Source organism: Lontra canadensis, unplaced genomic scaffold, assembly GCF_010015895.1.
Source record: "Lontra canadensis isolate GAN:19392208 unplaced genomic scaffold, GSC_riverotter_1.0 scaffold103, whole genome shotgun sequence".
Taxonomy (NCBI): Eukaryota; Metazoa; Chordata; class Mammalia; order Carnivora; family Mustelidae; genus Lontra; species Lontra canadensis.
This window is the reverse complement of record NW_022631097.1, coordinates 2,482,878-2,495,787: the sequence shown is the minus strand read 5'-3', so window position 1 is coordinate 2,495,787 and position 12,910 is coordinate 2,482,878. Positions and strand designations below refer to the sequence as shown.

Below are 12,910 nucleotides of genomic sequence, written 5' to 3'. Positions count from 1 at the left end.
GGGTGCACGTGCCCCTTCGGATCACTACGTTTGTATCTTTAGGGTAAATACCCAGCAGTGCAATTGCTGGGTCATAGGGTAGTTCTATTTTCAACATTTTGAGGAACCTCCATGCTGTCTGAAAAAGTATTTTTTATAAGAAAAGCTCACTCGGGGCGCCTGGGTAGCTCAGTGGGTTAAAGCCTCTGCCTTCGCCTCAGGTCATGATCCCAGGATCCTAGGATCGAGCCCCGCATGGGGCTCTCTGCTCAGCGGGGAGCCTGCTTCCCTTCCTCTCTCTCTGCCTGCCTCTCTGCCTACTTGTGATCTCTGTCAAATAAATAAATAAAATCTTTTAAAAAAAAAGAAAAGAAAAGCTCACTAGGTACACAGTTTCTCCATTTTTGATAATCAAATACATATTCAGGTACCAAGCAGAACTTGTAATCAACATGAAATAACCAGTGTTACCTCTCTAATTATCTCATGCCTAATCATTCAGTTCTGTGAAGTTTCCTGAAGTGTTGAATGTGGTTCCCAATTACTAGTTTAATGTAACTGAAGGCATCTTATACCTGTTTTTGGAAAATCTGGATGAGAAGAAAAGTCCAGTGTCCATATTGTGACCTAATTCCTCTTGTGTATCAGTCAGTCTTACTTGTTTAATTTATAAAATGAGGATAATAAATGATTAACCACTTAAAGGCAGGGATCTGAATAAGAAGACATTCTGGAATGTTTTCTAGTTTTTACTTGATTATTCAGCAGATACTTAAATGCCAATCACTGGGCTACATAAAAGGAAGGACAAATATGGAATCTGCCTCAATAGGGTTTTACAATTTCATTCTTACATGTGATTCTGGTGTTACATTATCAACTAATTCACAACCTTATTGTTGTGTTGTATTTAAATAGTATTGAATTTTACTGGCTTAGGTATTTGGCCTCTAGACTTCTAGCTGCAGGGAAGCAAATGCTACCTTCTTTCCTCATACAGTTTCAAGTAGAAGGATTTTTTGAAACACAAAGATTTTTAAAAGACCAAAAAGAAATCTAGGTATGAAGCAACTATAAGACCCCCTAGAAATAATCTTATTACTTAGAAACCATACATATTGTCACCTTCAATATGTCAATTATTACTTCTTAGAATACTTGTTTCATTTAGATACAAGGATTAATCTCTGGGGAGTAACCTTAATTGTCTAAAAATAAAAGTGCCTCTGGTAATGAATAATTTGAACATGACTTGAAGAAAAGCAATAGAAGGAATGTGAATCATCAGGGTTTTTTTTTAATAGCATATACAAAGGTAGATAAAATATATCTATTACATAGTTATCTGGGATTTGTTACTAGCATTGTATTACCACATATTTCTATATACACATTCACATAAACCCTTGTAATTTAAATGATAATTTTGTCTATTTGATGGTCGAAGGGTATATTAGCACCTAACATTAGAATCTGGGGTTATCATTGGGTGACACATACTTTGAAGTTATCCCAAAATAGCGCCTGGATGGCTCAATGGGTTAAAGCCTCTGCCTTCGCCTCAGGTCATGATCCCAGGGTCCTGGGATCAAGCCCCACATCAGGTTCTCTTCTCAGCGGGGAGCCTGCTTCCTCCTCTCTCTCTCTCTCTCTCTCTCTCTCTGCCTGCCTCTCTGCCTACTTGTGATCTCTGTCAAATAAATAAATAAAATCTTTAAAAAAATAAAAAATAAAAATAAATAAAATTATCCCAAAATAGTAACACCTAAGTTTATAAACATGGTCATAAATGTTTCTAAAAATGATATAGTCATATTTGCAACTATGTTTTTCATTAATGATGCAAAACTAAAATCTTCACAGTTTATTAACAACAAATGATAGAATTTGTCCCCAGTAGATTTAGAGTCCAAATTAAGCATCCTGAAGTACAGAAAAGGTACATCTAAAAGTATTCATTTTTTTTAACCTGTCTCCTAAACTTTCAGAGACTTTGTAATTGTACTGAAGGAACTTCATAGATAAGATAATCTTGAGACCAGAAAGGGAAGTTTGTGATGCTTGTGGCTTATGTAAGAAACAACGTAAAACATTTTTCAGTATTCTAGATGTGTAAATGACTTGAGGCTATAAATCTCAACAAAAGAAGCAACTCAATGCTTTAAAATTATAGTGGATAAGAAGAAAGTGATGTAAGCAATAAAGAGGATGGCTAAACACCTGAAAGAATTATAAATCTCTGCTATCCAATAGGAGATTATTAAAAATAATTTTAGAATGGGTAGTCATATTGGCTAGACTTTTAAATTTACTAGAGGGCTGTAAACTTAAGAGAACTTTTTAGGGTTCAAAAATGTAGCTTTCTAAGAGATGAGTGTGAATTTTTTTAATCAGTGAAAGCAAAAAGGTTTCTTAAATCATATTGGTAAGAATTTATTTATGATGCAGACAACTAAGAGAAGTCAAAAATGGTGATAAGATTTTATATGTCTGAAATAGGGTGAGTGAAATTGGAAAGTAGGTCTTAAAAAATCCATAGTGTCTTTGTGTTTAGACTTAGAATTCTCTGGCTCTTAACATTGGTTTAAAGATATTAGCTAACTTGCCAAAATTTTATTTTCTTAAAAAGATTTAGTTGTTTTTTTCTTTAAGATTTTATTTATGTATTTGACAGAGACACAGCGAGAGAGGGAACACAAGGAAGGGAAGTAGGAGGAAGAAGCAGGCTTCCCACTGAGCAGGGAACACAGTGTGGGGATGTGGGGCTCAAATCCAGGACCCTGGGATCATGACCTGTGCCAAAGGCAGACACTTAACGACTGAGCGACCCAGGCACCCTAGTTGTTTGTTTTGTCTTTTAAATAATTTTCTTTCTTTGTGGAAGTTGAGTTTTACCAAGGAATATGGGTACTAAATAATGTTTCTTCTTTACTATAGGTAAAACTTCAGTGAAGAAGCTGACAAAAAAGGTAAGCAATGTATGTGGGAGAGTTCTTTCTTCCTTTCTGTTTTTTGGTGACTAGAAAATGAACTTTTATAAGTTAAAATTTAAAAATTTCAATGTGTATTCAAAGGATATCGAGGATATACTGGCAGGAATCCAACCAGCTCGTTGTGGATCAACCTTTTTTAGAGACCTTGGTGATAAAGGTAATTTTGATTTGTTAAATTTCTACTTGTTTCATCTAACCAGAGTATTGTTAAGGGGTTGTTGTGAAGTCTGCAACTGTATGGTAGAGAGCCAATGTAGAAAATGCCATGTTCTTTTTTTTTTTTTTTTAAAGATTTTATTTATTTATTTGACAGAGATCACAAGTAGACAGAAAGGCAGGCAGAGAGAGAGAGAGGGAAGCAGGCTCCCTGCTGAGCAGAGAGCCCGATGCGGGACTCGATCCCAGGACCGTGAGATCATGACCTGAGCCGAAGGCAGCGGCTTAACCCACTGAGCCACCCAGGCTCCCCTGCCATGTTCTTTTTAATAGATTTTTAATGCCAAGTTCTTTAATAGATATTTTTAAATCATAATAAAACGTTCATTGAGAAATAATTTTCTCAAACTCTCTGAGAGATTACAGCTTAATTATTAAAACATCAATTTTAATTAAAGCTTGGGGAGGAGGAATGTAGCAAGTGAAGGCCTCAGAGAGATCCAGAGGAACACCAGCTTTTAAGGGAGTAGAAGAGGAAGTAGTGCTCGTGAAAGAGACAAGGGCAGAGTGACCAGAGAAGTAGAGGAGAATCAGGAGAATGTTTTCACAAAAGTGAAGAGGAGAAACTGTTAGGGAAAGAAAAAAGTAAGCTCAGGCCACTTGAGAGACATGGGTATGAGCAAGGAGATTTAAAGGTCAGTAGCTGAGGGCGGAGATAGAAGGCCAGAGGAAGGTTGTTTAATGTTAGATGAAGATACTTGAGCACATTTCTTATCGATGAGAGGGAAACATATATAATAAAATGTTAGATGAAGATACTTGGGCATATATCTTATTGATGAGAGGGAAACATACATAATATATTATATATAATATAGCAATATAATTATATAATACCTAATAAGATATAAGAGAAAGGAAGTGTGAATGGGAGAGAATCCTAGAAAATGTGAGAGAAGGGATTGTCTTCACAGCAAAAATGGAAGGATCAGCATTCCACAGGGTGCATAGCTTTTTTCATTGTATCAGTAGGAAAGGATGAACAGGTAGGTAATTTAATGCAGGCATTGGCAAATTTAGTGGCAGGAAGTAAAAGCAGGTTGTTCTGGATAGCTTTTATTTTTTTTATAAAGTAGGACATATGGAGAAAGAAGGTTTGAAGTAGCTTCTGTGGTTAGGAAAGAGACCAGACCAGAGAAACATAGAGTTCTGGGAAGCCTGAAGGGATCAGAAGATAGTGTAGGTCATGAAAGAAAAGTCACCAGTCAGTGCGATTGTGTGATGATCTTCCTGCAGGCTACATGTAGGAACAGAAATGTTGGACAGTTGTACTGGATTTAGGATTTTGCTGAGCAAATGGGTGGAAGAAGAGTCACAGACAGGGGGTAAGGCTGTTGAGGGCAAGAGGGGTTTTTAGTAATGAGCCATGGAATCTAAGCAAGATAATGGAGAATAAAGTAGAATAGTAAAAGAAAGTAAAAGGGAGATGAAAAGAAGTGGGGCAGTCAAGAGGGAGCTGCCAGTGAGGTTGAAGAATAGGTATAGTAGGAGTCCAAGAGTAGAAAAGAACTTGCAGTCATAAAAAAGTAAGAAAGTGACAAATCAGATGAGAACAGTCACTCTAGTAGCTGGGTGGTGAATGGATTGAGGAGGAAGCAAAAGAAACAAGAGGTTTTGCATTAACAGCAAGGGGGGCTATATGCTAGAGAAGAGGTAGTAAAAATGGAGAGAAGAGTATAGATTTGATAGGTATTTTGGTGATGGAATTGGTAGGACTTAATGACTGATTGGATATGAGAGGGGACAAAGAAAACAGAATCGTGTATGGTGCCCAAGTTTCTGGTTCGATCAGCAAGGTGAATGTGCCATTCACCAAGACACATGGGTCATAGGGAAAGGACTAAATGTGGGGAGGGAAGGGCGAGGAATGAGTCCAGTTTAAGAGATACTGAGTTCAGATTTAAGAATATTCCAACACACAGCAAAGGAAACAGTCAACAAAACAAAGAGGCAACCCACGGAATGGGAGAAGATATTCGCAAATGACAATACAGACAAAGGGCTTATATCCAGGATATATAAAGAACTCAAACTCAACACACACAAAACAGATAATCATATCAAAAAATGGGCAGAAGACATGAACAGACACTTCTCCAAAGAAGACAGAGAAATGGTTAACAGACACATGAAAAAATGTTCATTATCACTAACCATCAGGGAGAGTCAAATCAAAACCACATTGAGATACCACCTTACACCAGTTAGAATGGCCCAAATTAACAAGACAATAAACAGCGTGTCTTGGAGAAGACATGGAGAAAGGGCAACCCTCTTACACTGTTGGTGGGAATGCAAGTTGGTACAGCCACTTTGGAAAACAGTGTGGAGATTCCTTAAGAAATTAAAAACAGAGCTTCCCTATGACCCTGCAATTGCACTACTGGGTATTTACCCCAAAGATACAGATGTAGTGAAAAGAAGGGCCATCTGTACCCCAATGTTCATAGCAGCAATGGCCACAGTCACCAAACTGTGGAAAGACCCAAGATGCCCTTCAACAGACAAATGGATAAGGAAGATGTGGTCCATATACACTGTGGAGTATTAAGCCTCCATAAGAAAGGATGAATAACCAACTTTTGTATCAACATGGATGGGACAGGAAGAGATTATGCTGAGTGAAATAAGTCAAGCATGAGAAAGAAAGTCAATTATCATATGGTTTCACTTATTTGTGGAGCATAAGAAATAACACAGAGGACTTGGGGAGATGGAGAGGAGAAGGGAGTTGGGGGAAATTGGAGAGGGAAACGAACCATGAGAGACTATGGACTCTGAAAAACAATCTGAGGGTTTTGGAGGGGCTGGGGGTAGAGGTTTGATGAGCCTGCTGGTGGGTATTATGGAGGGCACATGTTGCATGGAGCACTGGGTGTGGTACATAAACAATGAATTCTGGAACACTGAAAAATTTAAAAAATAAAAATAGAAAAAAAAAGAATATTCAGACATCTAGGGATGCCTGGGTGGCTTGGTCAGTTGGTTATCTGCCTTTGGCTCAGGTCATGATCCCATGGCCTTGGGATTGAGCCCCTCATTGGGGTCCTTGCTCAGCAGGGGAGTCTGCTTCTCCCTCTCTCCGCCCCTGCTTGTGCTTGCTCTCTCTCTCAAATAAATAAATAAAATGTTAAAAGAAAAAAAAAAAAGAATTGTCAGCCATAAATGGCCCCTGAAGCTGCTGTTGCAGATGCAACCATACAAGAAGCACTTAGGAGAGAAGAAGCCCTGAGATAAAAGTTCAGTTTAAGGGGCACCTGAGTGGCTCAGTGGGTTCAAGCCTCTGCCTTCAGCTCAGGTCATGATCCCAGGGTCTTGGGATCGAGCCCCACATCAGACTATCTGCTCCGTGGAGAGCCTGCTTCCTCCTCTCTCTGCCTGCCTGCCTGCCTACTTGTGATCATTCTCTCTGTCAGATAAACAAATAAAATCTTTTTTAAAAGAAATTTTTTAAATAATATTAAAAAAAAAAAACCAGCTCAGTTTAAAGAATGCACAGAAAAAGAGAGGGGCCCTTTATAAGGCTTGAGAAGGAGTGGTCTGTCAGGGACTCACCCACGGGAGTGACCTCACCAGTGCGGTGCTGTAAGTACTTCTAAAACAAATGTACATGATCAATAACAATTTTAATAGCTACAAATACTTACTAAAGGTTTCCTATGTATCAGATACTATACTGACCCTCTTACATGTATTACTACATTTAATCCTCACAACATTCCTTTGAGGAAGCTATCTTCATTTCATACCCCCATTTTATAGCTGGGTTAACTGAGGCACAAAGGGCTTAAGTAACCTGCCCAAAGTCATATACAGGTAGTAAAATCAATTTACAAATAGCATTTAGTGGAAGAAGAGTTAAGATGGCAGAGTAGTATGCTTGCATTGTCCCATGAACACAGCCAGATAAATACTGATCACTCTGAACATCCAAGAAACTGATCTGAGGACTGAGAGAACAAACTGCACAAACTGGAGGAAGAGAAGAGGCCACAGCACGGAAGGTAGGCAGTACAGCGACATGATTTGGGGAAGAAAAGAATCGCGGGTGCTGCAGGGAGGAGGGAGCCCTGATCTTGGGTGGGATGGTAGTGCACACGAGAGCAAACAGGAACCATGCAGGGGATTGCACAAGAAAAGTGCTTCCCCAGCACCAATGACTGGGAAAATGAGGGGCTGATTGTTAGAAGTTTTTATAAGCAGCAGAGCTCAAGGACTGAAGTTTTAAAAGTCACTTGAGCCTGGCAGGCATATTGGTGCTCCTGTGAAGGAAGAGGGCAGAGGCCCAGGACCAGACATCGTGGTCTAAGGATCCCCTGGGTCACACTGGCAGAGACAGTTCCCCTTCTTAGAGTTTGGGAGAGACAGCACTGCTTCTCAGGGGATAAAAGAACTGGCAGGTGCCATTGAGCTGCCCCACTCATTAGCATAGAAGCAGAAGCACCTGCTCAGGGCACCTAACCTGGATGCTTACTGTTTGTTATGCTTTACCATAAACTCTAAGCCTCTGTGTGTTTGTGTGACTGCCCTTCTGGGACAACAAACCCACACCAGCCACAATGCAGCAAGACCCTTCCCCAGAGGATCAGTGTGGGTCCATGCCATACCTGGTCCCTAAAATTTGGAGTTTTGAAACCCAGACAGTCTTCTGAGATACAACACAGGAGCACTGTGCTGCCAGGTGGGCAGGCAGCTCAGACACAGACAGGATGAAGGCAGGGATCTGAAGGATGTCTGGGACACACAAGAAGAGACTGATAACTTTTCTGTGAGGGTTTCCTGAATAGTGGTGGGCACAAACTCCCTTCTCCCCTGCCCATCAGCACAGTCCGACTTCAGTGAGCAACACAGTGCCCACAGTGAAGGCTTGAGCCGCTTACACCAAGCTCCAAGCACTCTTCAGGTGCTTTTTTACTAAGGCAAGTGTGCCTTAGAGCCAGAGTAGCAGTGGGCCCCCTCCTCCAGAGGACCAGCACAAACCCACCACACACACACCAAGTCTGCTGACCATAGAACACTGCAAAGCTTCAGCTCTAGTGGAAACAGGATCTAGCCTCTTTTAACAAGCGGACCAAAACACCCCTAGTTAAAATTTGCTACACAGTAGACAAAGTCCAAACACTCCTCAGAGCAGCAAAGAAACTGCATAGGACTGACCTGAGGGAAAAATAAGCCAAAACCCAAAAGCATAGTGCACACAGCATACACCAGAGACACTTCCCAAAGTGCCAGGCCCTGGACAATGTACAGTGTCTTCTTAATATAGCCATTAGTCTCAGAAGCAGGGAACATAATAGGCTTTCCCAGCACACAGAAGACAGAGACCTAGACAAAATGCCAAGATGCAGGAATTCATTCCAAAAGAAAGAAGAAGAAAAGGTCACAGCCAGGAATCTTATTGAAACGGATCTAAGTAAGATGCCTGAACCAGAATTTAAAACAACAATTGTAAGGATACTAGCTGGGCTTGATAAAAGCATAAACAACACCAGGGAGTCCCTTACTACAGAGATAAAAAACCTAAAAACTAGTCAGGTCAAAATAAAAAATGCTATAACTGAGATGCAAAACCAACTGAATGTAATGACCACAAGGATGGAAGAAGCAGAAGAATGAATAAGTGATAAAAGAAGATAAAATTATGTAAAATAATGAAGCTGAAAAGAAGAGGGAAAGAAAAATATTGGATCACAAATGTAGACTTAGGGAACTCTGCGACTTCATAAAGCATAATAATATTTGTATCATAGGAGTCCCAGAAGAAGGAAAGGGGGGCAAAGGGTTTCTTTGAGGAACTTAGAGCTGAAAAGTTCCCAAATCCAGGGAAGGAAACAGGCATCCAGATCCAGGAGGCACAGAGAACCCTCATCAAAATCAACAAAAGCAAGCCAGTGCCAAGACATCTTAGTAAAATTTATAAAATCCACAGATAAGGTAAACATCCTGAGAGCAGCAAGGAAAAAGAAATCCCTAATTTACTAAGCATGACAGATAAATTTAGCAGCGAACTTACCACAGAAACTTGGCAGGCTGTGGGCACCTGGGTGGCTCAGTCAGTCATCTACCTTCGGCTCAAGTCATAATCCCAGGGTCGTCAGATCAAGCCCCACATCAAGTTCCCTGTTCATCTAGGAGTCTGCTTCTCCAGCTCCCTCTGCCCCCCTCATCTGTGCTTTCATGTGCACACTCGTGCTCTCTCTCTCTCTCTCTCTCACTCTCTTTCTCTTCCAAATAAATAAAATCTTTAGGGGAAAAAAAAAAAAACTTGGCAGGACAGCAAGGGACTGACATGATATATTCAACATGTTGAATGAGAAAAATATGCAGCCAGGAGTATTTTATCCAGCAAGACTGTCATTCAAAATAAGAGAGATAGTTTCCCAGACAAACAAAAACTAAAGGAGTTCCTGACCACTAAACCAGCCCTACAAGAAATATTAAAGGGGACTCGTTGAGTGGGAAAGAAAGACAAAAAGCAACGAAGACTAGAAAGGAACAGAGAAAATCTCCAAAATCAACTTTACAGGTAATACAGTGGCACTAAATTTATATCTCTCAATAATCACTCTGAATGTAAATGGACTTAAATGCTCCAATCAAAAGACATATGGTGACTGAATGAGTAAAAAACATAAGAACCATCTATACGCTGCCTACAAGAGACTCACTCTAGACCTAAAGACACCTACAGACTGAAAGGGAAGGGATGAGAACCACTTATGCTAATGGATGTCAAAAGAAATGGGTGTATTATATCAGACAAACTAGATTTTTTTTTAAGATTTTATTTATTTATTTGACAGACACAAATCACACGTAGGCAGAGAGGCAGGCAGAGAGAGAAGGGGAAGCAGGCTCCCTGCTGAGTATAAGCCCGATGTGGGGCTCGATCTCAGGACCCTGGGATCATGACCTGAGCCGAAGGCAGAGGCTTTAACCCACTGAGCCACCCAGGCGCCCTGAGACAAACTAGATTTTAAACCAAAGATTATAACAAGAGACAAAGGGCACTATATCATAATAAAACAGTCTATCCAACAAGAACATCTAACAATTGTAAATATTTATATGCCCCTAACTTGGGAGATATAAATCAATTAATAATAAACATTAAAAAAACTCATTGATAATAATACAGTAACAGTAGGGAACTTTAATATCACACTTTCTGCAGTGGACACATCATCTAAGTAGAAAATCAACAAGGAAACAATGGCTTTGGATGACACAGTGAACCAGATGGACTTAACAGATATATTCAGAACATTTCATCCTAAAGCAGCAGAATACACATTCTTGTCAAGTACACATGGAACATTTTTCCAAAATAGATCACAGGCTAGGTCACAAATCAGGAATAAATAAATAAAAATAAATAAATAAATAAAAAATAAAAATAAAAACAATAAATAAAAAAAATAAAAAATAAAAAAAAATAAATAAAAAATTTAAAAAAAAAAAAAGATTGAGATCATACCATGCATATTTTTTTACCACAACTCTTACGAAACTTAAAATCAACCACAAGAAAAAATTTGGAAAGACCACAAATACAGGATGTTAAAGAACACCCTACAAAGAATTAATGGGTTAACCAGGAAATTAAAGAAGAAATTAAAAAAAAAAAGTGGAAGGAAATGAAAATGGAAACACAACAGTCCAAAACCTTTGAGATGTAGCAAAAGCAGTCATAAAAGGGAAGTATATAGCAATACAAGCCTACCTCAAGAAGCAAAAAAAAAATCTCAAATACGCAACTTGATGTTATACCTAAAGGAGCTAGAAAAGGAACAACAAATAAAGCCTAAAGCCAGCACAAGGGAAATAATAAAGATTAGAGCAGAAATAAATGATATAGAAACAAAAAAGAACAACAACAAAAAATAGTAAAACGGATCAATTAAACTAGGAGCTGGTTCTTTGAAAGAATTAATAAAATTGATAAACTAGCCAAATTTAACAAAAGAAAAGAAAAAAGACCCAAATGAATAGAATCATGAATGAAAGAGAAGAGCTCACAACCAACATCACAGAAATACAGTTATAAAAGAATATTATGAAAAATTGTGCCAGCAAACTGGGCAATCTGAAAGAAATGGATAAATTCCTAGAAACATACAAACTACCAAAACTGAAACAGGAAGAAATAGAAAATTTGAACAGAAAGAAATTGAGTCAGTAATTGAAAATCTCCAAACAAACAAATGTCCAGGGGCAGATGGCTTCCCAGGGAAATTCTACCAAACATTTAAAGAGTTTATACCTATTTTCCTAAAACTATTCCAGAAAACAGAAATGGGAGGAAAACTTGCATATTCATTCTCTGAGGCCAGCATTACCTTGATTTCAAAAACAAAGATCGCACTAAATAGAATCACAGGCCAATATCCCTGATGAACATGGATACAAAAATTCTCAACAAGATACTAGATAATAGGATCCAACAATACATTAAAAGGATTACTCACCACAATCAAGTGAGTATTCCTGGGCTGCAAGGGTGGTTTAATAGTTGCAAATCAATCAACCATATTAATAATATACCATATTAATAATACCATATTAATAATAAGATAAGAACCATTTGATCCTTTAAATAAGTACAGAAAAGGCATTTGACAAAATACAGCATCCATTCTTGATAAAAACAACAAAGTGGTTATAGATGGAACATATCTTAACATCATAAAAGCCATGTGTGAAAGACCCACAGCTCATATCCTCTTCAATGGGGAAAACCTGAGAGCTTTTCCCCTAAAGTCAGGAACATGAAAGAGATGTCCACATTGTTATTTAATACAGTACTGGAAGTCCTAGCCTTAGCAATCAGAAATAAAAGGCATCCAAATCAGCAAGGAGGAAGTCAAACTTTCACTATTTGCAAACAAAATGATACTCTATGTAGAAAAACTAAAAGACTCAACCAAAAAATTGCTAGAATTGATACACAAATTCAGCAAAGTCGCAAGATACAAAATTAATGTACATGGCATTTCTATATACCAATAATGAAGCAGCAGAAAAAGAAATCAGGTGCCTGGGTGGCTCAGTGGGTTAAGCCTCTGCCTTCGGCTCAGGTCATGATCTCAGGGTCCTGGGATCGAGTCCCGATTCGGGCTCTCTGCTCGTCAGGGAGCCTGCTTCCTCCTCTCTCTCTCTGCCTGCCTCTCTGCCTACATGTGATCTCTCTCTATCAAATAAATAAATAAAATTTCAAAAAAAAAGAAGGAATCAAGGAATTGATCCCATTTACGATTGCACCAAAAACCATAAGAGATCTAGGAATAAATGTAACCAAAGAGGTAAAAGATCTGTGCTCTGAAGACTACAGAACACTTAAGAAAGAAATTGAAGAGGACACAAAGAAATGGAAAAACATTCCATGCCCATGTATTGGAAGAACAAGTACTGTAAAAATGTCTATGGTATCCAAAGCAGTCTACACATTTAATAAATCCCTATCAAAATACCACCAGCATTTTCCACAGAGCTAAAACCATCCTAAAATTTGTATGGAACTGCAGAAGACCATGGAATAGCCAAAGCAGTCTTGAAAAAGAAAAGCAAAGCTGAAGGCATCAGAATGTGGGACTTCAAGCCTTATTATAAAGCTATAGTGATCAAAACAGTATGGTACTGGCAAAAAAAAAAAAAAAAAACCCAGACACCCAACCTATGATCAGTGGAACAGAATTGAAAACCCAGAATAGTTCCACAACTGT

At 38.7% G+C, this 12,910-nt stretch overlaps 1 protein-coding gene across 2 annotated transcripts in view; it reads left to right on the top strand.

The window, feature by feature from the left end:
• The window catches only part of MICU2 (mitochondrial calcium uptake 2), a 152,398-nt gene that overhangs the window by 70,960 nt on the left and 68,528 nt on the right, over positions 1 to 12,910 (top strand). For both annotated transcript variants that reach the window (XM_032838186.1, XM_032838185.1), the window contains exons 3-4: positions 2,917 to 2,948; positions 3,054 to 3,129. In XM_032838186.1, coding sequence (XP_032694077.1) covers positions 2,917 to 2,948; positions 3,054 to 3,129 — 108 coding nt within the window. The remainder of the gene's footprint in view (positions 1 to 2,916; positions 2,949 to 3,053; positions 3,130 to 12,910) is intronic.